The 27,996-nt window shown below is 40.7% G+C and overlaps 1 protein-coding gene across 2 annotated transcripts; it reads right to left on the minus strand.

Moving 5' to 3' along the window:
- Positions 1–803: 803 nt before the first annotated feature.
- On the minus strand, positions 804–27,876 carry mllt1a (MLLT1 super elongation complex subunit a). 2 transcript variants are annotated; one of them, XM_079685908.1, is made up of 12 exons: positions 27,717–27,876; positions 22,129–22,309; positions 21,600–21,682; positions 20,002–20,145; positions 18,793–18,918; positions 13,273–13,908; positions 12,835–12,925; positions 12,617–12,728; positions 12,026–12,125; positions 11,421–11,489; positions 6,732–6,803; positions 804–6,251 (listed from the first exon to the last, which is right to left on the minus strand). In XM_079685908.1, the coding sequence occupies exons 1-12, from the start codon at positions 27,726–27,728 to the stop codon at positions 6,123–6,125; spliced, it is 1,755 nt and encodes a 584-aa protein (XP_079542034.1). In that variant the 5' UTR covers positions 27,729–27,876; the 3' UTR covers positions 804–6,122. The 2 variants fall into 2 exon arrangements, with proteins under 2 accessions (XP_079542034.1, XP_079542033.1); XM_079685907.1 differs by having other exon boundaries at positions 11,412–11,489.
- Between the last annotated feature and the right edge of the window lie 120 nt (positions 27,877–27,996).

A 27,996-nucleotide genomic window follows, 5' to 3' on the forward strand; every position in this document is an offset into this window, starting at 1 on the left:
GCCGACCTTCATACAACAGGTTGAAAAGGCTCCATTTGATTTTTAGGTAATAAGGGTCCAAGTCAATTCCAATAAAGTGAAAATTCAAAAACACTTTCCAAGTTAATTTGTACATATTTGTTAAATGTTCAAGTTAAAAATAAAGGGATATTTCACCAGGAAACTAACATACTATAGAGCTCTATATGTAATGTTACATTGCAATTTCAAATAATTATATTCATCAATTAGGCCTATTATAACAAGTCAACAAATGTAAAAAATCCATTATGTTTTTCCAGTGAGTTTTAGGCATTTTCTTTCAATAAAGAGACTAAAACAGTTGTTGATTTACTAATGGACTAATCAAATAACTCAAAAGCGGTTTCATTAATGTTTTTGCAATATAGTTAATGTTTGTATTGATACATTTGATTTGATTCGATATTCACTATTTAAATAAAACAAAAGATCGTCAAAACATCTGTTCAGAAATTCTAAATATGAATGTGTACCTTTGTTCCCCATGGTCTATCACACGACATTAAAGAGACAGATGACTCGGTATGAGCAGTAAAAACTCACTTTCCTTTTGCTCCGTGCAGAGCTGCGTCACAGAGCACAATTTATTGATCAACCCTCCCTCCCTGTAGTGACACTTCCTCGATAGATGGGCAATGCATCATGGGCTTTAGGCCCGGCCCACTGCTTACCCTTTTCACCCCTCAGACTGCAGTGACCACCACACGACCTTTACATGACCCATGCACTCGGCCATGACCGGGTCACTGAGGGGTCAATGAGGATCAGACACACACAGGAGCAACAGTACTTAATGACTTTATTAATAATATGATTTCGAAATAAAAAACAACATTAAAATAACATGTTTTTCCTTGTTAACAACTTGCATCATATGGCCACATGGTGGCATTGTAATGCAAAGTCTTTATTTTCAAAAAATACCAAATTGTTCTGCACATCCAGTTCATTTGTTCTGCTTGGACCACATATATGGAACACATTTCGGACTCCACCCTCCCCCCTTTACCCCCAGTTAAAAAAATCAAACCTTTATAAATACAGGCAACCCTGTGCCCCTGTCACAGACACATCATGACGACCACTGACACAGGAAACATCCCGTCTGCACATGCCCCCCCCCCTCCACATATTTGCACAAAAAAAAAGTCCTCCACCTTTAAAGATCCACACAGTAGATATTCTACCTTTGCTGTATTATACATGTATTATATATAATATTGTCTCAGCTGAAATGATGCCACACTCCCACAGACCTGCACAGAGTTGCTGAGTGAGAGGGACCTGAAGGGTTTCGCTTCCCCTTTTTCTTTATTTACACCCTCAGTATTGCCCAACATAGAACTCTTCCGGATAATGTACTGATCATAAATGTTACAATTTCTAGAAGTTTCTGAGACAAAAGGAGTCTATGGCTTGGCGGAAAGTTCCTAAAAATTACTCCACCCATGAGCCTCCGCACTCTTTGCCATGGAGAAGGAGCCAATCAGAAGCACACGCCATATTTGCCAAATGTATGTATTAGTGACCACACAATGTATAGTGAACAGAGTTAAACAGCAGAATGTAAAATCGAGGAATGTGACAGATTTTAAACTTGGTGATTACATGATTCTTGCCTCAATGCTCCTTGGGAGTTGTAGTTAATCAACCAGATATAGACTAAATTACTGAATCGGAAGAGTTCAATGCTAAAACAAAGCAACACTGTGCGGTAAAAAACGAAAGGCAGAGCAAAACAGAGCTCCCCCCCACTTCACAACTCTATTGTTTCCTATGATGTGTTTCTTCAGGCTTCAAGTTATCATAACATAACTACATTAGGTGACCGTTTCTGGTAAAAACAATGAATGAGTTGACAGGACATGAGGCAGAAAAAATACATTTTCAGTTCCCTGAACCAAAGTGTTTTTACTCCTCTTGTCCATGTTCTGGTTCAGTTTTCCCTACTGGAAGAAGAGGTGATAAAGTTGAGCTCATCCAGCAAAAGTTTTCCTACACCTGTTTCTTGGTGTTCAGCTGTCATCAGAATCCTGACACACAAAAACATACCGGAGACTTCCCCCATAACGTTTGACGCCTAAAATAGATCCAACAGGCATGTTTGGTTGTGAATAATAGTGACAAATCATGCCAAATTAAAGACAATTAAATAAGAAACAAACGAAGAAAGGTTGGCAAATGAAAAAAAGAATCAATTCATATCGTATTGCATGTAAATATTGTATAAAATCCTTAAAAATACAGTTCAGGTAACTACGTAAGTACTGAAGTCATCACAGCCAAAAGTGCAGAGGTCCATAAATAAAACATTGACTGTGGGCAGACAGTGGGGCTTCTCTCGAGTCCCCACGTTACCTCCCCTTCTCAACCACCGCAGGGGACTGAAAGAGTGCCCGGTCAAAGGTCAGAGTTCATGAACGAGGACTTTAAAGTTCCCACATCGATGCACAGAGGAGAGGACAGGAAGGTCGCTTTTTAAAATCTCTCCCGTCGGTTGACAAACACACTCGCAGATGCAAACGCACTCACACAAGTTGCAAAGTTCATTCTCAGTAATTACGGCCTCACGGAAGTTCAGTTGTCAGAGGCACACCTAGAGAAAAGGAGAGTGGGGCCGGGGAAGAAGTGAGGGCAGGGGGGTTACTGCAGGGCACATAAGGCGGCAGGAATCCAGGTTATTTTTCAATTTTTGAGACATTTTCTGTGTTCAGACGGCGTTTACAGTGAAGGAGTGTGTACATGATGAGCAGGCAACAGAAAAAGAGAGAGAAGTATTAAAGCTATCGAAGCGTCAGAATAAAAACACTGTCGGTAAGGAGGGAGGGAATCCCTCAGTGAAGGTTTGTACCAGTGTGTGTGTGTGTGTGTGTGTGTGTGTGTGTGTGTGTGTGTGTGTGTGTGTGTGTGTGTGTGTGGGAAGCCTAAAGGGGCCACAGGAACTAACACACCAGGGGCCTGAATCAAGAAGCAAGCTCACCTCATTGGCTTTCTTTGGGTGTTTTCTGGCTTCCCAAAAACACTGGGGATCCTGGAAACCGGTCTCAAAAAGCTGGCTCTGTTCACCCACATTATGTGTAACAACAAGTCAGTATTTTAGCACAAACTGTGGAGATCTCCTTTTTGGAAATGTTGTCAGTGCAGTAGCAAAAAGTTATATTCAGTGAGTTAAAAAAAAAGATACAAAAATGTACAGTAAATGTAACAATATTTACATATATAACATTAGTAAAGAATAATGCTCAAATAATGCAATAATCAATTACTAAATGTAATAGACCATGGCTAAAAGTGGGCATTATTTTATTGGCTTTATTCTCTTTTCTTTATCAACTCCATTATTAACATGTTCAAGAGTGATAAGAAATAGATAATGGTCATTTGTGCTTCAGTGTTTGTCGATGAAAAACGAATTTATAAGCAACACTGTCTAATGCAAAAAGCTGAAGAGTACTATGTGTACACGAGAAGGACATTTATCTCAAATGATTGCTCATGATTCTACGGCCACAGCAAATCAAGGAGTTGGCTGGCTGGCAGCTGTATATTTGAAGAGGTTAAACATATGGATACCTGAAACTTGGATCCTGTCAGTGCAAATTCAGTTTAAATTGTTTGAAATCAGTGCACAAGATATATTAAACTCTATGTATCCACAGCAAATAAACTAAAGATGTAAAAGATGATCTCACCAGTTTTACTTCCTTTGGAAAGTGTCGCTACATAGGTGTGATAATGTGTCATAAAAGACTCAACATTAGTTCACAGTCTTCTAGAAGCTAATTTTCCATTTGAGAATACAACTTTTTAAAATTAAGATACCATTAGGGAGTTTTTCTCTTGACTCATGATCAGGGTCCATTTCAACTAATTTGTGTTTGTGCTAGAGTCATACCTTAAATGTCTTCTTTAGTTAGCATATAAAGCTAAGTGAGTTTACTGATGAGTAAACATGTTGCTTTGTGCTCGGTATTACTAATCGTTTACAGTGAGCCAGCTTTGTGAGACTGTCCGCTTGGTTAAAGTTATCGGCCAGAACTCTGAACTTACTTCATGTTTCAGGCCTCTGAGATATCCATTTCAGATATTTAGGGAAAGAAAACACAAGGAAGGTTTTCTTTAGCTTATGTTTCTGCCTACACGACCCTTTGTGAATGCTCTTCAAGTTCCTGGTAACTTAGTATCAAACACTTCACCCGTATTTCTAATTCTTCCAACAGCTTGAAGAGGGAACCCCGACCCTATTCAACGACAACCGTCTCACAAAACACACGAGAAAGCTGAAGCAACCGTTACTAGAGCTAATGAATGTGATCAACTACCACGCAGACCTCTTCAAAACACTGAACCTAATCTCACAAAGCAGGAAGATGAAAACATGAAGACCACCATCAGGGAGATATAGCAGTCAGTGCTAAAAGGACAACAGCCTATAAAGACACTGGAGAAGGAGAAGCAGGGATGGAAGCCGTTAAGACAATACTGGATTTTCAGGCATCCCTTTTAACACTTGTTTCCCCGAGGGGGGTATTTGGGGCGGGGGGGTTTCAATCTGTGTGACCATGGCTAACAGAGTGCACACCCCCCCTCACACTGCAAGTCGCAGAAAAAGGCACTAGAGTGGGGCTGTTGCTAGCCGTAGAAAAGTAAAAGCGATATACATTCATAGCTCACAGGTTATCTTAACCGCGGTCTGGGAATAAATACACAAAACACACTTGTAGAAAAATAAAATGTAAAAAGGCGTGGCCCCTATTAATTTTTTTCTTATTTTTGGATTCTGGGAGACAAGTATGGCTACTTTTTCACGGCTTTTTAAACCCCCTTCCCACCCTCCCCTACCCACCACTTAGAAGGCAATTCAGGAGTGATCCTCCACTGCTCTGGCCGCGAGCAGTCGAGCCCTTTCATGCACGCCAATTTGAGAAACAGGGAGGAGGGATGAGGTGAGGGGGCTTCAGAGGGAGCGGGGGGGGGGCATTGGTAGGAGGTCAAGGCTCAGCTTTCAGTGTGAGGAAGTAGAGGAGAAACTCAACAGAACATGTGTTCAGACAACAGAAACCTCATGCAGAAAAGACTCACACACAGCACACGTCTCAGTGTTATGTGTACAGTGATAGGAACAGAGACAAATTCTGGGTACCAATTTAGTTTAACCCCCCCTTTACGATTTATAATAACTGCAAAGACTTAAAAGGTTTATAACACCCTGCAATGTGGTTATAAGCAGCATTTCAAGTGTTCATTAAGAAACAGTAGCTGTCAATTGTTTGTATTTTTCTATAGTGCTCATTCATTATCAGTTAAAAAACAAAATAAAAAAGTTATAGTTTACTTACCTATATCTGCTTACAACTACAATATAGTATTTATTCATGATTTATATACTTCTTTAAAAATGTTATCGGGTGGGGAGGGTTAAAGTAAAAGATGACCTGAATGTGTGCGTGTTTGGCCTGGTGTGAAAGCGGCAAACTGACTGTTGTTTGTGCTCAAGCTTTCCAAAAAGAGAGAAGTCGGTACCACAAAGACAACATCTCCTCCTAACCCTCAGCAGCGATCGAATGCACGCACACACACACACTGCACAGTCAACACACACTCGACTTAAAGAGTATGTGGAGAGAGAAATGAGCTCCAGCTGACGGCAGGGGGAAGGGGACTGAAGTGTTCTGCCGAGTAAGGAGTGTGCGTGTGAAGGGGGAGGAAGAGGAGGAGGAGGAGGAGGGGAAGTATTGGGTTTGCAGAGGCGGGAGTGCAGGAGGGGGTGTGGGGTGCATACCACAGCTTTGCACAGGCTCAGTAATATAGAGTAGTTGATATCCTGACTGTAGGCGGAGTTCAGCCGCTCCGCTCCGCTCCTCCTCCTCCTCCTTCTTCTTCTTCTTCAGTTCCCCCCCCAGCGTCACGTGAAGGCGGTGTGTCTTCATGTGTGCTTGTGTTTGTTCGTGTGTTTCTGTTTGTGTGGTAGTTGTTCGGTGGTTCAGTCAGGCCTGTGAAACAGCTGCGACGTGATGTGGTTGCTCCTCCTCTCCTTAAAAAGAGGAGATGGTGGCGCGTCTACCTCCGCCGCCTCCATCCACACCAGTTCCCACTTCCTGTCACGTGGCCGTTGCCTCCAGGTAGCTCTGTAGTTTGCGGACGGTGGACTCGTCCAGTGAAAAGAGGTCAAAGTCAAAGGTGGTGTTGGTCACGTTGAAGTGGCCCGTCTCCTCGATCAGGTTCACAATCTGAGAGCAGAAAGTGATCAGTTATCATTAATAACCTTCAAATAAGCTGGTCCATCAGATCACTATATTGCTGAAAATAACTCAACATATTAAAGTTCAAAACCTTTCTAAAGAAAGCAATTGAATGCTTGTTTCACAGCCACCATAACAGTCTGATTGAAATCAGAAGGGACCTAGAACATTTCTCACTTTGATATCATTTTAATCTAATGTATTTCACGTGGCCTGGACCCTGAAAAGGTGACAAAATAAAAAAGACAAATGGATAAACCAAATAAAAATGATAGATTGATTAAAGTTGAAAGTCCCGCAAGGAGACAACAGATATACATACAAGGTTCTCCACTTTTCAAAAATGCATTTTGTATTTATTCCTATTATATTGGATAAGTAGTTCCAATGCAATTTCTAGAACTTGACTTATTGAAGTATGGCATGATGTTTATCCTGTGATGGACAGTAAGAAGTTCAAACACACACCTGCTGCAGGACGTTCCGCTCCCTTAAAGCCATCAGTCTGCGGTGGAGGTCCACCAGCTCTTCCGTGTACGCCTACAGAGTGAGCATGGTCAGTCAAACAGGAGCTAAAGAGGTCACAGCTTTTCATTCTTGATTGAAAAGTAAACTTCTGTATGAGCATTACTCAGGGTTCCTGCAGGTTTCACCAACTCAAATGAAAGACTTTTTAAGACCACTTTGAATAGAATTTAAGATCTATCTCACGGCAAGAAAGTATGAAGGAAAACTGCTATGAAAGAAGAAATACGTACATGAAATGTATTCATGTTCAACATAAGAACATTGTACAAAATGGTATAAGAATGCAAACTTAAATTGATTATAGTCTATTATCAATTCAGGTTAAGAAACTAGTGTTGCTTGCATCCTATTTTAAAAAAGGCATTTATTTTTATACTCTACTAAAATGAAACAAAAAAAGGGTTTGATTCTATTAATTTTGTCTTTTTTATTGCACTTTGGCAGCAGATTCCTGTGTAGCTTCAGATCTGAGTTGTCTTATTAGTAAGCCTAATTTATACTTTTGTAGCAACACCATTTTTATATAATGGCAAAGAAAGGGTTCAGAGTATTTTCTTTTTTTCCTGTGTCATATGTGGCAGCACTGTTCAATGTTTCTTGAAAACATTACCCACTGTAGTATGTGACGTGTGAATAAACTCCAACCCTGTATCAACAACACTGTTGTGTAACTTCAGTTAAATACTTGTATGTGTGTAGATTAGAAAGAGGTAAGATAAAGGATCTGCAGTATTTTATGAAGTATTCATCGTACAAAGGTCAGTTTTAGAAGTAGAAGTGTGTATTTACCTGTCAGTAATGGCTATGCCTCTCTATTTGGACTGGTAGATCTCGGCAGAGTGGCAACTTTAAAAGTAGCTCTCAGTTCAAAAAAGGTTGGGCACCCCTGTGCTAGATCGTTTACCTCCTGGGTTTTAGGCAGCGGAAGTGACGTAATCGTATAAGTAACTTTTTTCTGCAACTTTTGTATTAAAGGTTTACCCTAAATAGAGGTTAATTAACGAATAATGAGATTATACTCTATAACAACATTAAAATGTGTGAAATATACTTACATTTCAATAATAATGGTTTGATTATTAAATAATAACTTACAGTTCTTATTTGTGTTGCATTTGTGGATAAAACCCAAAGAACATTTAGGATATATATATACAGTGGGGCAAAAAAGTATTTAGTCAGCCACCAATTGTGCAAGTTCTCCCACTTAAAAAGATGAGGCCTGTAATTTTCATCCTAGGTATACCTCAACTATGAGAGACAAAATGAGAAAAAAAAAAAAAAAAAATCCAGAAAATCACATTCTCTGATTTTTAAAGAATTTATTTGCAAATGATGGTGGAAAATAAGTATTTGGTCAATAACAAAAGTTCATCTCAATACTTTGTTATATACCCTTTGTTGGCAATGACAGAGGTCAATCGTTTTCTGTAAGTCTTCACAAGGTTTTCACACACTGTTGCTGGTATTTTGGCCCATTCCTCCATGCAGATCTCCTCTAGAGCAGTGATGTTTTGGGGCTGTCGCTGGGCAACACGGACTTTCAACTCCCTCCAAAGATTTTCTATGGGGTGGAGATCTGGAGACTGGCTAGGCCACTCCAGGACCTTGAAATGCTTCTTATGAAGCCACTCCTTCGTTGCCCGGGCGGTGTGTTTGGGATCATTGTCATGCTGAAAGACCCAGCCACGTTTCATCTTCAATGCCCTTGCTGATGGAAGGAGGTTGTCACTCAATATCTCACGATACATAGCCCCATTCATTCTTTCCTTTACACGGATCAGTCGTCCTGGTCCCTTTGCAGAAGAACAGCCCCAAAGCATGATGTTTCCACCCCCATGTTTCACAGTAGGTATGGTGTTCTTTGGATGCAACTCAGCATTCTTTCTCCTCCAAACACATCTAGTTGAGTTTTTACCAAAAAGTTATATTTTGGTTTCATCTGACCATATGACATTCTCCCAATCCTCTTCTGGATCATCTAAATGCTCTCTAGCTAACTTCAGACGGGCCTGGACATGTACTGGCTTAAGCAGGGGGACACGTCTGGCACTGCAGGATTTGAGTCCCTGGCGGCGTAGTATGTTACTGATGGTAGCCTTTGTTACTTTGGTCCCAGCTCTCTGCAGGTCATTGACTAGGTCCCCCCCGTGTGGTCCTGGGATTTTTGCTCACCGTTCTTGTGATCATTTTTGACCCCCCGGGGTGAGATCTTGCGTGGAGCCCCAGATCGAGGGAGATTATCAGTGGTCTTGAATGTCTTCCATTTTCTAATAATTGCTCCCACAGTTGATTTCTTCACAACAAGCTGCTTACCTATTGCAGATTCAGTCTTCCCAGCCTGGTGCAGATCTACAATTTTGTTTCTGGTGTCCTTTGACAGCTCTTTGGTCTTGGCCATAGTGGAGTTTGGAGTGTGACTGTTTGAGGTTGTGGACAGGTGTCTTTATAACGAGTTCAAACAGGTGCCATTAATACAGTTAACAAGTGGAGGACAGAGGAGGCTCTTAAAGAAGAAGTTACAGGTCTGTGAGAGCCAGAAATCTTGTTTGTTTGTAGGTGACCAAATACTTATTTTACAGAGGAATTTACCAATTAATTCATTAAAAATCCTACAATGTGATTTCCTGGATTCTTTCCCCCCATTCTGTCTCTCATAGTGGAAGTGTACCTAGGATGAAAATGACAGGCCTCTCATCTTTTTAAGTGGGAGAACTTGCACAATTGGTGGCTGACTAAATACTTTTTTGCCCCACTGTATGTATATATGTATATGTATATATATATATATATATATATATATATATATATATATATATATATATATATATATCACTAATATATAATATATATATATAATCACTAAAAGATCTGGTGGATATCTGACCAGTATAGATATCCACCAGATCTTTTAGTGATTTTTGTCTCTCTTTGAGAAATTAAATTGCAACATCAAATACAAGAGTTAATCTGAAACAAACTCAAATACCATAATGAAATTAATCCACAAATTATGATTGTTATAACTTAAATGTTATACCTGGAAACACAAATACACAACCAAAAATAATACATTTAATATGCTCGTCTCGTTTCCTGGGTGGCAGATTACGTCACTTCCGCCGCCTAAAATCCAGGAGGGGATCTAGCCGCTGCTGCACTAGCTAACGCTATGGCCGTTTCTAAATCGCGAGTACGCTTGCTTGGTAGCCCATGTCCTCCGAGTCACTTCCTTCAGAAGCTAGGCAAGAATCCTTCCTGGCATTCAGAAAACGAAGAGTGGAACAGGCTAGCAAGTGTGCGTCATATGAGAGGCCCCGCCTTACATTTTCCACCACAGATTTGGGGAAATTGGTCTGTGCGCAATAGCATTGTGGGGATTTGAAGGACGCGAAGTCTACCCATGTGCAGCCTCGAAATTTCCCCCAAACCAAGGACGCGGCCTCGGTGGAATTCCAAGTATGCTGGACATTGGAACTGTCCTGCTGCGCCACTTGATGACGTAGCATCCTTGAAATAAGCCTTGGAAGCCAATTTCCTCGCGATTGAGAAACGGCCTATATTAGCAAAACAAACAAAAGGTTTTTTGCAAAAGGTGCAGCGGGCTTTAAACACGTTCCCCTCAACTGGTTTCAACCAAGCACTTAATTTGATATTTTCCAACCAAATACGGTTGAACTTACACTTCCTCAGCAGGTCACCATTGAAAAAGAGGTTAATGATCTCAATGGGTTTTCACCTGAATAAATAAAGGTTTTGAATTTTGAATTGAACTTCCCCATATTTGTTTGTAAATAGATTCGAAGATACCTGAGCCTCTAAATGCCGCTAGCTTGGTTGCTAGGTTACTAGCTGGGTGTTCTCCGATAAGGGGCCGGGGGAAACAAAGTTAATGATTACTGATTCCATGTTGATTTATTTCAATACAAATTGTAGGGGGGAACTGAAAGGCTCTTACCGTACTGGTTACTTTGCATCCCGGACATTTCCCCCAAAACACATTTAGACGCGATCGCAACACAGAACTACCTTTCGAATACGATCATTTTGAAGACCTTCTAAATCATATTTAAGACCTTTTAATACTTTTGATCATTTTTAAGACCTTTTTAAGGCCTTAAATTCAGATGATCCAATTTAAGACTTTTGAAGACCCCGCAGGAACCCCTGATTAGTAACAATATAGGTGGAAAAACTGATGATAAAGTCAAATTAAAAAGAGTCCAGATTGAGGTGTGAATTTAAAGTTAAAATTGTCAAAAGCACTAAAGACTTTTTATTTATTTTTTGTTTACTATAAAGAAGGCATCCTTTGAAATCAATCAGTATGGGATTTAAACTTTTCTTATGTCTCAACAAAATGAATTGAAACTTTTTAATGCGTAAGGATCGATATAGGATCGGTTTACCAGATTTAAAATCATCACTTCATGAATAACCTCGCTACAAAGAGGAAAAGAGATTTCTAGGCAAGGGTTCATAGGCCAGAGTCTGTTTGCACATCTGGATCAATTCACTGTCCAATACTCCATCTTGAATTTATTATGCACTCGCTGGATGTGGCAGAACACTGCATGTATGTGTATGTGAGGTAAAGTGTAAAAGAAAAGTTGTATTTACCCTTCCTACCTTGTCGTATCCCTTCTTCAAAACCTTCTCTGAACGAAACGAGGAATCTGGACTCTTTCTGCCTGAAACCTGCAGACAGGAGCAAAAAAAAAAAGAGAAAAAGGAGGAGAGGAATTATAGAAAGAGAGGGGATACAAAGAAGAGAGACAGAGGAAATGATGTGAGCTATGAGACACATCACAGAGCTGGAACACTTAAGCAGTAAGTGGAAGCCTGAGGCTGTTCCATTGTTAAAATGTCAAGAGGGTTACAAATAAACCATTTCATGAAATTCAGTAGTCAGACGTCTACATCTTAATTAAGCCTGAGACTGTTCTTTTGATATTGTTGATTTTTAAATACAATATCAGAATAGAAGACTCACACAATCCTACTTTGCTTGTCTTAGCATTTGTATTTTTAGCATTTTTTTCTTTTTTTTTGCATTTTCACCTTTGTAAAGATTGATTAAGGAAATGTAACACAATTTGCCATCATTTTAGATTAATTAATTCAATTTTAATAGATAAGTAGGAACCCTGTCTGGAGTCCCTTTTCTACTCTAACAATTTCATTCCTATCATCACATCAATGAAATCAGGGAGTAAATGAAGTGTGTGACTCACTTTGTTGTTGGAGGAGCTGTGTTTCTGGGGGGGCCGGGCGGAGTCTCGACTGGGGCTGTGCGAGCCGTCACTGCTGTCACTCTCACTGTCCAGGCTGAGTCTGACAGGGGTCAGGGGTCAGAGGTCAATCACACATAGACAGAGAAGACAGACATAATACAACTCATGTTTCTTAACTTGCTGCAAATATGGAGCCTGATATTATTCAGTCAAGGAGACACAACAGACATCTACAAATCTACAACAGTAAACAATACTGAGGAGACAAAACACTGAGTCAAGGACAGTGAGTTCACTGGGGAAGGTTCCTCTATCAAAATATGTCAGATTATGTGAAAAAGTTCAATTAAATTGTAGTGAAGGGTTGAAAGGCTTAAGTGTTTAGAAAAAATATATGCATTTAAGCACTCACACTCTATTTTCATGTAGCGAAACGATACATTTTAATCATAATGCTGGAAACAAGATGAAAGTGTAGACCCATCGCAGACCTCTTTTATCAGGAGCGCAGTTACATCTGTGTTATTTTTTTAAGGACTACTGTTTGTGACTGATCATCTAAGATGTCACGGGACTTTTTAAGAGACTGACCGTGAGTCACGGTTGGGGGGGTTGGTCTTGATGGGCGTCTCCTCCTCTGAGCTGCTGTCGTCATCATCTGACTCCTCTGACTGGATCTCCTCTACCATCGATCGCAGGGGGCCTGGGAGAGAAATACAGTTGTGTTATATAACACAACTACAACCTACTTTGACATGCTCAGATTAATGCTAATCTCTGCTATGAAACAAAGGGAATTAACTTCCTACCTTGCCCTTGTTTCTGTCCCGGCTCAAAGTCAGAATCCGAGCTGGAGTCGGAACTCGAACTGGAGTTGGAAGGACTGGAAGGGGCAGACTGCTGTAAGAGGAGGATAAGAAGAAATGATGAGAGGGATAACAAGTGAGGAAAGTAATTGACAGAATAGGTAAAAAAGTTGATGAGCTAAAAAAGGTAAATGTGCTAAACAAATCCTGACTACAGGTGATTATTTTTGACATCTGGAGTGTTGTAATTTTCAATTATGGCATTTAATTAGCTCCAATCTCAAAACACTTTCGTGCCTCTCAAGGAAATGATTAGCTAGATTCTTAATCAATCAACTGACACAATCTTTAATGGCCAAATACATTGCCTCGTTCAAATGTTCTCTTTTGGGAGCGTTAGCCGACTAACAGTCTGAAATATTTAGCTCCTGTGAGGCTGACCTCTGATTTTGACGACGCTTCGTCCTCTGAATTAGACTCTTCAGATTCTGGAACTTTCTTGGGCTCCTTTGGTTCCTGCGTGTCATTTTTTCCTTTGGGCCAGCGACCTTTTTCCTTTGGGGGTTTCTTCTCTGCGTACGGCTGACTGGCTGCCGACGAGGAGGAGACTCTGGGAGAGGTTCCTGTGAAGGCCCCGCTGGTCGGCCCCTTTGGCCCCTCTGAGCTGCCCTTCTTCTTCTTCGCACTGGGTTTGGGAGACTCCACAGTAGAGGGTCGTTTCCCTGGGGCTTTAGACTCTGAGGACCCTCCCCCGCCTCCTCCACCCCCTCCACTCCCCGCCCCCCCTCCTTTAGGGGACATGCCCTCCATCTTTGAATCCTTCAGGGTGAGTTTAGGCTCTTTGAAGGCAGCCTTGGGTAGGACCTTAACTTCTTCTTTTACTTTGATATCCGACGGCTTTTTAGAAGACGAGGAAGAGGAAGGGTCTCGGCCACTCTTGCTGCTCCCGTCTCGATCGCTCTCCCCTTTCGGCGTGGCTTTGCTCTCAGAATCTTTTCGGGGCCGTTCACGGTGCTCCTTGGTCAGTTTGTGCGGTTTGGGTCCTTTGCTGCTGCCACTCCCCTCTTTGCTGGGCTCCTAGAGAGAGATAAGCAGCATCATCAACAACGGACAATTACACACTCAGCTAAATTCCTTCGACTCATTTTGATGTTTTGGGGGAAGCCGGAAGTGACGTCAATGCGGGAATGCTTCATAGTGCGGCGAGAGAGCCAAACACGGACAAAGTGTGTTGTCATGCGTAGAAATGGCGAATTACTGAGTTTAGGCACGTTAATAACGTTTTAATGAAGTTGACTACAGTATATTCACATTTTTCAGTACTTTCATGTCAATTCGGCAAACATAAACATAAATGATCGTGGTGAAGATGATGATTAAATTAGGATTAAAAATCGGTAGTGAGAGCTGCTGAATTTCCTCCCGTCGGCTGTGATATAAAAACATATCGATTATTTTTGTAGTTGTAAACTCAAGTGGATGAAACTACATTTATTAGTGCTTTCATGTCAATTCGGCGAACATATGATACTTTAAATGATCGTGAGGATGAAGATTTAAAAATCGTTTGTTTGAGCCAGTCTGCATTTCCTGATGAAAAAACAAACCGATGCTTTTTGTAGTTGTAGTACACCAACATGGATTAAAGGTGTGTTTTTTTTACCACGATGTTGGGGAAATTAATCATGGATAAAATGCACGGATTATTATTATTCCCACTCCGATCGGGACACTAGGTCCACCGTTTCCCCGCAGCGAGGCTCCCCCCGTTGACAGTTTACGTGGACCGGGCTGGGTGCAGTGGCGGACTGGCCATCGGGACGAATCCCGATGGGCCGGTACCGAAGTGGGCCGGTCGGATAAGTCACTAGCACATCCCCCATTCCCCCCGTTGACAATTTACTTGTGGTACCGAAGTGGGCCGGTCGAGAGTCCCGGGATGATTTTTAGTCCCAGTCCACCACTGGCTACATGACCGTATGATCGCCCATATTGACGCACCTAATTCCTAAACTTCTAACAGATACAACATAAACCGATCCTTCAGCCTCATATGAGCTCTCAGACACGTTCAAAATTAAACTGTCATCGCTGTCTGCTGTGTGTGCCATTGTGCGTTTACATGCAGATGCTGGCATCCTGAACGGTGCAGCTGGAGCGCTGTGCCCGCAATGACGTCACACATAATTTGGCGGGACTTGAAGAATCCCCGAGAAGATCCAGAATATGGTCAACATTGAAGGGCAGATTAATGGTTATCAAAGTACAAATATCCAAAATCAGTTCAGTAACGGTTTTCAAGGGGACAATATTTACTCAAATTGATGAGTTTGGATGATGGGAAAAACTCGTGTCACAGGCTCTTTAATGCACAAGAGAAACAAGGTGTTCAGACAAACAAAGTCAAATATAGTATAAAACAGCAGAAAATACTCATGATACCCTAGAATTCTGTTTATTGTAAGTACAGTAAAAGTACTTAGTTATACTTAAGTACACAAATGACATCACCCATCTCTTAAGAGAGCTAAAGGTGACCTGTGCAGCAACACATTTCAATCAATATGTGTCAATACTAAGAGCTGCTAGATTGTGCTGCTGTAATGGAATATGTATGCAAGGAGAATAAAAACATGCCATGTGATCCAGCTGGAGTCTCATCTGCCTCCTGATCCCTGCCTCTGTCCCTCTTTCTGACACTTCATCTTTATTACTCACATACATTTCTTCTTCTTCACTAATGTCTTCATCTCCTCCTGGCTTCCTCCTGCTCTGAGCCTCCTGGTCTCTTCATCTCCTCCTGGCTTCCTCCTGCTCTGAGCCTCCTGGTCTGTTCATCTCCTCCTGGCTTCCTCCTGCTCTGACCCTCCTGGTCTCTTCATCGCTCTTTTCCTTTTCCTCTTTCTGTTCGTCCTGATCACTTCTCAGAACACAGATTTGTGTTGTTGTTGAAATCACTCCAGCTACTCTGGCCTGCAAGAGTCTACTTGTGAAAAGCACTGGTACAAATGCTTGTATAACTTTACACGTTAGGGCCATGTAGCTGATAAGTAGCATGTAGGGGTGTAACGGTACACGTACCGAAATTATTCGGTACGGGCCCTTCGGTTCGTTACAAGTGTGTACCGAAGTGTACCGAACGAATATAACGTTAAACGTAAAAAATTTAGAACGTGAACAACTTTTTGGAAGTAATCTCAGGTGCTGCGACGCAGCATTCAGAGTAATTTGCTCACATTGGGTTCAACGCGTCATAGAGCGAGCAAGTCATTTCATTGGACGAGAGGCATACTATGAGAGCCGGTCAGAGGGATGCGTTCAAATTTAGTCAGTAATTTGAGGAACTGTCGAAATGGCGAACGCAGATAAAGTTGAGCTCGAAAATCCTCCAGCATCATTGAAGTCTCCGGTTTGGGAACATTTTGGTTTCGCAGTTACGTACAAGGATGACGGACAAAGACAGGTGGACCGAACCAAAGCTGTTTGTCGGCATTGTTCAACTAAAATTGGTTACGCGGCTGGCAATACATCAAACTTGCACACTCATTTGAAAAGGCATCACACGAATCTGAATATCACCAGTACCAAAAGAAAAAAGACTGAAGTGCAAACCCAACTCCCGCTAGCATTTAAGCCTCCACCACTCGCAAAAAGTTCAGACCGAGCCAAAGCTATTACAAACGCCAAATATCCTTATGTTGCCATGTTAGCAAAGCGCTACCTGGCAGTATCTGCTACCTCTGTCCCTAGCGAGAGGGTGTTCTCCACAGCAGGAGACATTGTTAGTGCCAGCAGATCTGCCCTTTGGGCAAGCAATGTGGACAAGTTAATTTTTTTTTCAAAAAAACATGAAAATAAGATGACAAGCAAGTCATAATGTCAAACTGGCTGCTTAGGTACTAGTACATACAGTTCAAATACAGATTATTTCAGTTCATCGAAATGCTGCACCTTAATGTTTATTTTATTTTGTATTTATTTGAGTGAATATTCAGAGTTTAATAATAATTAAAAACCCAAAACTAATAGTTTATGTTTTGTGTGTACTAGTACAGTAAAGTTCAAATACAAATTATTTCAGTTCATCGAAATGCTGCACCTTAATGTTTATTTTATTATATTTTGTATTTACTTAAGTGAATACATTATTCACAGTTTAATAATAATAAAAGACAAACAAAAAAATATGTTTTGTTTTGTGAAAAGAAATTCTGCTGTACCGAAAACGTACCGAACCGTGACCAAAAAACCGAGGTACGTACCAGACCAAAATGTTTGTGAACCGTTACACCCCTAGTAGCATGTAATACATATAACATCAGAAAGTATTTATCAATCGCACACAGGCAGCTGTGTTTAGATCCAGTTTGACGGTAAAGGATGTATCCTGGTTTCATTTATCAGCCTCATTGCTGTGATGTGTAATTTGCATGGATTTACATGGGCCGCATAGTTTAGCAAATAAAAGTGATCGATCTCCCAGGTAGCGCTTTATTCATATTTTATTTCAAGCTCTCGTCATTAGTAAAAACAAAACTAGTGGAAGGCGAAATGCTCCCAGGGGAAGCTGATCCGCCTTCAGGTGCTGGGAAAGCTCGGTCTCTCTGCAGAGGTGTGAGCCGGGGTCTGTGAACGCCGCTCCGCAGTTTAATGCAGGGCCGCAGCTGCGTTTTTAACGGGCCTAAGATGATATTTTAAATGATTCACTTTTAATTAATGTACTGCTTGTTTCATTGCTTGAGAAGCTTGTGGACATAGTGTAGGTTCGTTTCTACAAGTACAGTTTAGGGACACAAAAGTTAGGGGGACAGCTGGGGGGGCAAGGCTCTACAGTGGGGGGGGGGCAGCTGCCCCCCCTTGTCCCCCCCCCGTAGATCCGCCCCTGGCACTGTGCAATAAGAAGAATAAAGCTGAGACTATACTTCGGCACAGTTGTGTTTTGAGCTAAATGCTAAAGTGAGCATGCTAACATGATGATGTTTGACGGGTTTAATGCTCACCATGTTCAAAATTATAGTTTAGTCTGTTAAGAAACTAACGTTTGCTAATTTGCAAAAAAACAAAAGGCTGAAGTCAGAGGATCATTAAAGTCAGTAGGATTAATTATTTGGTAACCATTAATTTCTTTACCAAATTTCCTGGAAATCCTTCAATAGTTGTTGAGATATTTTTAGCCTCTGACCAAACTTGTAGACCAACTCGAGGCCCTTATTTTAGATTTAGTGAATTCAAAGCCCTTTATGAACGCTGGTTATAGACTCAATACAGACCAGAGTACATTTTTAGAGGTGGCTGTCATGACTTTTTCTGTAATCAGCAGATGGACACAGCTGGACAACACCAAGTCCAAGCCAAAGCTCGACGTACACCCACTCATGGTACAATTAAAAAGTGGACTGAAGAAACATGCATTTCTATGTCAAAATGGGGCATTTAGTTTACATGATGAAGTTTTGTCATAAGCACAACCTAAAGTAATTTACCAATGTGGGTCCTAACGTTTTGTAAATGACCCAAAATCAGATTGTGTCAAGAAAGAAGATCACATGTTCATACACTAAGACAAATACACTAAAACAACTATACAAAGCTACGAATAAAATAAGAAGGGCAATTTAATTTCATCAAATCATAAAGACCCGCCCACTGCCCTGGTCTGTGAAAGGTTCAGACCAAAACTGTGTCAGGAGTGGAAAATGTAACAGGATCAGTTTCCTCTTTTATTCTGATATCTCCCGTCTCCTAGCAGATAAGTTCTCTCAGTAATTCTGCGTACAGAGATGGTTATGATAAGAAGACGGAGTCTCTCTGATCCCAAGACCAGTTCAATGCTTTTGTCAATGTTCATTTAGACATTTGGCTTTTTATCTTTCAATATATGTCATACGGCAGTTTGGCTTAAGTTCTCCCCAAAAAAGAGAAAGCTGATAATGTTAGGGAACTAATTAAGATATTACCAACCTTTGACACATGAGAGGTCTTGGTCTTCTTGGGGTCTGAGAAGGCGGAGAGAGGGATGGTGGGCAGCATGGGGTAGTCAGGACTGGGCCGGGACACGGCTTCAGCCCCCTCTGGAACCACCATCACCTGGAGATAAAGAGACAAGAGTTATGGAGCTGTACTATTGTATACACACTGTCAACTCTCATGTAGTGTCAGGGAGCCTTTACTCAATTCCATTGAAGACAGAAGCAGGTTATTTTTACCCAAATGTTATGTGACCCACAGTTGTCTACAGCTTGAATCATCAGTACAAAACAAATATTGTACACAATACCGGCATACACATTTGAGAAGTTAACTACAAAAATCCTATAATTGTGGTCAGAAAACATACTTCAAAAAGGAAACTGTGTCCATTACGTGTACTCTTGTTAATAACATTTTAGTCCTCAGATCATCATAAAGCAAAATGTATAAACACCAACATTACTGATCTGTCATTAAGACTTTATCGTGTATAAAGATAAACTGACTGCAACTTAAATCAATTCACCTTTAGATTCAATTTTGGAATTTTTCAGAAACGTTATCAAATACTGTTGTTCTCAATTGAAAATACAAGGCGTGTCTTGTGGTGGTTTACTTACACTCTGATTCCCTATAAGTAGTTACATTAACAGAATGTCTGCGGGACTCAACAAGTGAAATGTAGGATTGACACATAAACGTATAATGAGTAACCATTAGGGAGACAAAGGCCTATAACATTATTTTTTCATGATAAACTATTTATTAAATTATTATTATGTTATAGAAAATGTATTGATGTATTAAGTATTTAAATACAATAAATTACGTTTAAGTTGACGCTGGTTTGTGACAGTGTTTGCTAACCGTCTAATGGAGGGTTTAAAAGCCCTCTACATGCAGAATTGAGTGTCGCAACACTCCTACTTTTAGTGTTTGTTTAATGCATAACATCTCCCAACAAACTGCAATTGCTAACCAAAACGTTTCAAAACTAACATTACCATTAGGCAGGCAGGAGAAGAAAATGCTGAAATGCTTTCGATGCCTGCAGAAACCGTAAATTGAGGATAAAGCGGCGGCTTCACAACTCATGATGAAATACATCACGTGGTACTCTAGTACTATTAACAAGAATAGGGTTTGCTATTGACTCTAGTCACTCATTAAGCCATCAGCCCAGTGTACCAGCAGCCTCACCCCTCCAGCTTTGATCAGCTTTCTCCTGAATTCTTTGGTGGGGTTGTTGAAGGTGAGCTTCTCACAGCGCAGGTGGTTGACGGGTGGGTTGCCTTCCAAGTTGAGAAATAGGTCGTAGTTGAAACACACCTTTTTTGGCTCCTCCTGAAGTAAGACAACAGTATAAAAAGACATGTTATTAACCCACTCTGACACAAACTAATGTTGTGTTTGTCTTTCTGCATTAAACTGGTCCATTTCATAACAAAAGATAAAGGCTGAATTAATTAACTATCACCCAGGAAGTAAGGCTGCTCAATTAATAGTATTTGAAATCGCAATTACGATTATGGCTTGCAACGATTACGAAAACATCGTAATCGAAATAAAACGATAATTTTTTTATTATTACTTTTTTTTTTTTTTTATACATTTTTTGTATTGGTTTTTTAGTTGAATTATACTTAGAGTTCAGGGTAATCAACTGTTACAAACATACTGTTCACATTTTTTTTCTCCAATAAATTGATGTTTTCAAAGTAAATGGATAATCGTTTTTAATAATCGTGATATCAATTATTGACCCAAATAATCGAGATTATGATTTTTGCCATAATCGAGCAGCCCTACCAGGAAGTCAATAAAACAGATAGACGTAGCTGGAGCCGGCGTGCTGATAAGAATCAACTAACATTCCTGAGAAACGCTGGAGAGAAGTCGGCAATTACAGCTGCAGAAAAGGCATCGAGACATGCTTGAGAAACAAAAACGTCTTAATTAAATCAGATGGCTGACATTAACTTCTCTAGTCTTTTAAGTATTACCTTGATCTTTTTACAGACTTGTCCAATGTGTATTAGCACGTAGGAGGAGGATGTAACCTGTCCAGGGGTTTAATATTATAAAGACCTGCATGAGACAGGTCCACTAATGTGCGCATTTCTCTTAAGCACCATCCTTATCTTATAATGAGAGTTAAGTGGGTCTTTCTTTCTTTCATCATTCATTTTAATGGCTCATGGAGACTTAAAGGTGCCGGCATAATAGTATGTGGTCGTTTTATTTCCCTCACTTAAAGAGAGAAATGCTCCTCTCATAAAAGTTTAACCAACACAATGGTGCTCTTTGATTGGCTAAGTACATGTATAATAACTGCTACAGGACAGTGTGTTAGTGCGGACCTCCAGAATCAAGCCATTCACAAAACAAATGGTCCAAGAAGGATTTTAAACCATCGCTGCACAGCACTTATACAATCTACATGCACTTAAAGTAATCAGATTATTCTAGCCTTTGGACAATAACCTGATTTCAGAGTCATCATGTAAAAAGGAACAACCAGTTTTCTTTAATCAAGTTAACGAGTTAACCTGGTTAACATGACTGGATTCCAGCATATAACAGGCAGTCTATGCTCAACCTTCTTCAGTTTGTAAATGTGTCCGTGCACTTCACAAGTACTACATCCATAATAATTGCAGACTCCATCATGTACCACCCACAACATGTATAAATCAATGTACAAATACAAACCATATTCAATTCGCAACTCATTTAACTCATCCTTTCTGCAAAGACAGTCACTACACAGATTACTATCAGTGTCCAGTCTATCTCACCTTGTTCTTGAAGTAAACCTCAATAGGCATGAGGAAGCCTGCGTAGCCCGACTCCTCCACTTTGTACGGCGGCTCCTTGCATACTGCAGACAGACACACACATGCATGCCAACGGCAGCAATTCGATTACTCACATTTCATTTATCAATAGACTGAGCTCTAATAACTGAATTAATTAATAAAAGTCTCTCTCTAAAATGAAAACAAGTTATGTCATATTAATTTGAGAACAACATGTCATGGCAAACAATAAACTACCATGAATTCAATGTGAGGAACAATAACCTGAAGATTGAAAACAGAACATTTCTTCAAAATTATTATGATAATGAAAATGCTGTCCACTTCGCCCAGTTTAAGATGTTGTTTACTTAAACACAAAACCCTGTGAAACATACAAATCAATCATTAATTGGATCTAATTTGCTTAGGGATTTACAGTGAAGACACATTTATAAAAAAGCTAGAAATAACAAAGACAAGAAATATGATGTTTTTTCCCCGGCTATTTGATATCCAATAGTCTCACCTCTTTTGGGTTTGGGGAAGCTATCGTGGAGGCGGAACACGACCTTCTCTACAAAGTGCTGGATGTCGCCGGTTTCTGGCCCTCGGACAAACACCATCCAGTCGTGGGTGAAGCCTTCTGATGTCACCTTCTTCCTCAGCTGGGCTCTGTGGCCCAACTCCAGCTTCACCTGCACCGTGCACTGAAAAGAGACAAATACAGAATCAAATACTGTTTACTAGTGCTGGGGGGAAACGATTATTTTGAAAACGATTAATCGGGCGATTATTTAATCGATTAGTCGACTAATCTAACGATTATTTTTCTGTTGTTCGATTTATAAAAGACATAATGTATCTCAAATAAATACCAAAAACATTACTTCATTCATGACAACTGCGCACCAGCTTACGTGCAGCCCTGGCCTGGACATTGCTTGGCTCCGTTAGTTGACATACATTGATACTATAAGCTGACTAACGTTAGTCTAATTTAATGTTATGTTTGACTCGTAAACGACCACAACATGAGTTAGCTCTCTTTTAGTTTCTTCGTTCCGGGTTAGTAGCGGCTAGATAGCGGTGTTCTGCAGACGTAAACTAGCTACCATTTCAGCCAACATTAAATGCTGACAAACGTTAACTAACACACAGCTGGCGCCGCTAGCTAGGTAGCTAACATTAACTACTAACCAACCAAGCACGAATAAACCGCACGGAGAGCTATAAGATAGTTAGCACTACCGAAGTGCACAGAACTCAAGCTGCACTAGGGCTGTTCCTATTTATGAATATGCTTTTATTTTGAAGGAGAGGTATCGCTGTTGACAGGAAGTTGTTGTAGCTATGGAAACAACGTGACGGAGATTAACGGAGAAAAGTAATATCTACATATAGACGGAGAAAGTAAACGATAAAGTTTATGGTTGAGTGTTAGCACCCCCCGAACAAGCTCTTACGTTGATATTGGAGATTTCAATCAATTCTATTTGAAAGACCTAGGGCGAGATGTTTTTGTTTGGGGGCTGTTTGCAGGGCTTCGTGCGAAATCCTGTGAGGAGGAGGTGGTAGCCGTTTCAGTCTCCATAGTGTTTAAAGTGCGATTGCGAACTGCTTGTTGTGTTTTTGGGTGACCCACGTGTGTGTGGCGATGCGTCGACGAGGAAATATGTCGTTGACGATATTTTGAAGTCGACGCGTCGAGCACTACTGTTTACTACTACACTGGACCTGTAGACGTAGGAACATACATACAAGCAGACGATGTACACACTACAGGCAAAATTCTTCAGATCAAGAAGCTGATTGAAATGATGAAAAAATAAGCAAACAGCAGGAAATTTCAAATAAATTGTCAAATAGAAATAATAAATGCCTTGAGGTTTTCTTCCTCTGGTGAGTGTTTCAACTGCAAGTAGATTCCTGTTTCCTCATCTTAGAAAAATGTATAACTTAACTGGTCTGAGGTTTATATGTAAAATAAATGCAACCCCAAGATTTGAAATAATGTATTAATATGCAGATTATTTTTCTGACATTTCACAAAGAAGATAATCAGAAAATAATAAATTTGTCCAAAAAGTAAGTAGGTCAAACGATTGATTGTTTAAGTAAAAAATATTCATATTCATTGCTTAATTGATCAGTTAATGCAGCTCTAGGAAATATCTAGATTTCTTGTTTTTTCGCAAGTTAATTAAACATTTAAACCTCTTTTGCTTTCTTTTTTTAAGTCATTTGAGATTGTTTTAATTTAAGATATTACTAACCTTAACACAAAGCAATCAAGTAAATGATCGGCAGATTAACCAAGGAAGACAATATATTTTATCCCAGCTTTCTGCTACCGAGTGCTCTATAGTGCCTAAACGATATTAGCTGAGGTTTCTTCAGAAATAATCAAAGCATGGCACGTATTGAGATTAAACCAAGACGCCATTATTTATTAGTTTCTGATTCCGCCTTGAACAAAAAAACCTCTTAATCTCTATGTTGGAGTGTGTGGACTCTCTTCTAAAGAGAGCAAAGCTGAACACTTGTTCTGGACAAACACAAAGCTGGACGGTGTCGGGACGCTCCCTGAGGAACCACAGCAGCGATAAGCTGCCCGGCCGACTCATCTCAAAAGGTTTGTGCAGAAGAGGGGCACTTTTTTGGGCTCTCTCTGCCAAGAACATTGACAGCGATGGGACAAGCTAATGACACTGCGCTGCTGTGACTGGGTGATTGGCATGGCAAGTGAAGAGGCTATGGGGATGGGAGTGTAGAAGGGAACAAGGAGGTAGGGGGGAGACGAGAGGGGACAGAAAGGCACTTTATTTCCAGGGGAGGACTGAAGAATGTGGGGATTTGGCCCCGGCACAGAGCAGTTTGTGAGCTGGGACTGAGTGGGGGGATTAGATGGGACAGGATTGAGATGAGCTAGTCTGGCACTCCCTGGCTAACTCTCCCTCTAAAAAAAACACACACACACACACACACACACACACACACACACACACACACCCCCCTCCCTGCCTGCCTGGCACTCTGCCCAGTCATTCTGTGGCAGAAATGCCCTTAAACTCCAGACTCCGCCACACCCACAAAAGCAGACCCGGAGACCCTTCAATCATCAACAACCCCCACCCACCCCCGGACAAATCTGTGAAATCATAACGGTGATAATGACAACACAAAAATCAGGAAGATAATGGGCCAAACAGGAAGACGGTGACTATGTAAGAACAAAAAGGGAACAATAAACTGTAAGCATGGCGGGTAAAAGACATTTTCAGAATAATCAAAAAAATTAAGAGACCAGGAGGGATTATGAGGCTGAGAATATTAGAACTGAATTGATAAAATAATTAGTTGATAAACAGAATAAATAATCAGGAACAATAAGCATAACATTTAATAATTGTCAACAACTTGAAATCATCCTAATGGGACTTCCTGGGCTTCTTACTTAACATAGAGCAAATTATTAATGTGTTCATCAAGAAAAGTATTGCTAGATTTATCAGCTCTGTTGATACTCTTTTTAAAATAACAAAAAATCCCAGTAGTTCCATCACCTTTTTTGTGATGCGTTTAGCGCGCAAATATTTCGATGGCAAAAAAGCAATATATTGTGAAGCCCTACTGATAAAGACATTTGCAGAATGAATTCAAATATGTCAAACTGTCTGAAAATATTAGGACCATTTTTCTAAATACTGCTGATTAAAGTTTCTAACAATAAGCACCAACAACCTTGAGCGACATGTAGTCACCAAGCAGCACACTGTCGGAAGATATGAAACATCAGTGACCTACATCTCAAAAACCTACTTGCTGCAACATTTATTTAGCTTTCCTCTATCAGAGGCAACGACACCACTCAACAAAAAAACGCTAACATTGATATGGAGCATGCATCTCTCTTTCTCCTACACAGAGCTCTGGTTGAAGGGAATTTAGGGAAATACACATTTTGGCAGACACACTGGCTCCCATGAAAACAATCAACTCCCAGCTGACACGTAAATAATACCCCTCGTGACCATGTTAATCTGTTTCAGCTAATAAACGACTACAATAAAAAAATCAGAAAGTTTCCCTCAAGAGGACACACATGCAAACAAACAATCACAACAATGGCTGTTCTTTGATGAAGCTGCAGGTTCCAGCTTAATCCTTCATCATCACATCAAACCTCACTTCTAAAAGAGATGAAACAGCTACTCGATTGGAAAATGGTCAATCCCAGAGAGCAACAGGGAGTCACATATAGCCTATCTGCTGCTCCCAAGGAAAACAAGCGAGTATTGGAAAAAGGGTGTGTGAGTGAATGTGTGGGGATTACAAAAAGCTGCATGACCTCTCCGCCTGTCATCTCAATGCAGTGTTTATAAATGCAGATATCAATGATTTAATAGCAAAGATCTCCATATTTTTACAAAAAGCCATGACCCTGCTTCACACGCATGAAGCACTTTGGCCGTGTCGTGCTGTAATGTGCATAATTAAATTAAATGTAACATTTACAGACTGAACTTGACTCTCGCTCTTGTCTTGACTCTGCATTTGATTGACTTAACTGCAGGTTAGTTGTCCTATCTATAACTAATGAAATACAAAAATGACCCTGCAATATAATTGTTAAAGTGCTCAGTAAGTAGCAACACCTTTTGGTACAAATCAAAACAATACTAATGTCAGGCTCTAAAATGACCATACAGTTAGATCAACACCTCACTAAAACAGGTTAAAAACAATAAAACAGTATAACCGTCATTGCTTTTAGCTATATGTACCAATAAACAATGAAACTGTATATACATGATACAAATTAAATATTATGCAAATGTGTCACATGATACAAAGACAAATTCACCACAGCAGTACAACTACACCATTCGTACAACTTGTAGCAGAAGACTTCCTCTGGATGAACACGCTCAGATCTAGTTAAAACTTCAAAGGGGCCAATGCTGAATGGGGACTAGTTCCAAGAAAGTAGCTGAGCCACTGTCCGTGTGTGTGTGTGTGTGTGTGTGTGTGTGTGTGTGTGTGTGTGTGTGTGTGTGTGTGTGTGTGTGTGTGTGTGTGTGTGTGTGTGTGTGTGTGTGTGTGTGTGTGTGTGTGTGTGTGTGTGTGTGTGTGTGTGTGTGTGTGTGTGTGTGTGTGTGTGTGTGTGTGTGTGTGTGTGTCCTAACCTTCTGAAAGATAGTCCTGAATAACCGCAGGCGTTTAGAGAGTGGCCTATTTTAAAGAAATATCTCCCTCACAGTTTGCAGTTTGTAATTTGGTTTACCCACTTTTTTGTTTGCTGCAAAATAAATGATGTCGGTTTTTTTAGGATGACATCAATCTTAACTATGCAAGTTTAAACATGCATGCAATAGTATTACAGTGAAAGACGCAGACCACTGAGACCTTAAAATTATGTTTTATACTCTTTGCTTTGTAATCATGGGTGGTCATCATGACTGCACATAGATCAGCTTTTCCACCATGCTGCATGCATCTACAAATCAAGAATGTGGGAAACATTAACCAACTGTTGGCAAATAATGCAATGATAAAACATTAGTTGCATAGTCGTCGCTGGCTTTATTAACCTTGCATGCGAGGCTCCAGGCCGCTGGCAGTGGAGACACCACCCCGCCTCTCAGCCCAACCTGGAGAGACAAATCTTTCCCCGGCGCCTTGTAGCGGCTCCTTAGCCTTTAGCCAACGGCCGACACTCTTCTGATAGGTAGACTAGCTTAGCTTAGCTACAACAAAACCTCGACTCACATTGCTCTGCATGCTGCTAAACACTGTGCATGAGTGTTTAAAACACAGCAGGGCAGAATAAACCCCAGGTGTAAATCTCTTTGTGTGCCTGGTTGTGGCTACAGCTATGCAGCGGTGGTGAATGGTGTGGTAGACTGAAGCTAGCTAGCGGTAAATACCGATGTATGAGTGGCCAGCTAGCATAGCTCCAGAGCCAAACAACTACGAGTTCATTAGCAGCAGGAGCATTTTTTTCTTCTGGCTAGCAGCACAGAGGATTCATTCCTGCCCTGCCAGCAAACAGCCTGCTGCCGTTTCCTCCGTAAAAAGTTCAGATTCCACAAGGAGACACAAAAGCCACTGTACCTGGTTCTCCATGTTTCTCTGGCCTCAGTGATTGTTGTATTTATTTACAGCGGCGTTTGTGGAGCGTCTCCCCAGCCTCTGCTCCTCATTGTGTGTCAATCCTGCCCAGAAGCGGAAGGCAGACGGCTCCCCTCCCCTTCCAGACGGCTGCTGGCAGGCAACCAAAACAGAAAGCTCTCTCAGCCAATCAGGGAGCGAGAAATTGAAGCACTCTTGAAAGAGACCAATGACTACACTCGGGAGGCGGGGCAGCCGCTGAGCTGCAAATACAATTAAAGCA

This window comes from Notothenia rossii (assembly GCF_949606895.1).
Source record: "Notothenia rossii genome assembly, chromosome: 1".
Taxonomy (NCBI): Eukaryota; Metazoa; Chordata; class Actinopteri; order Perciformes; family Nototheniidae; genus Notothenia; species Notothenia rossii.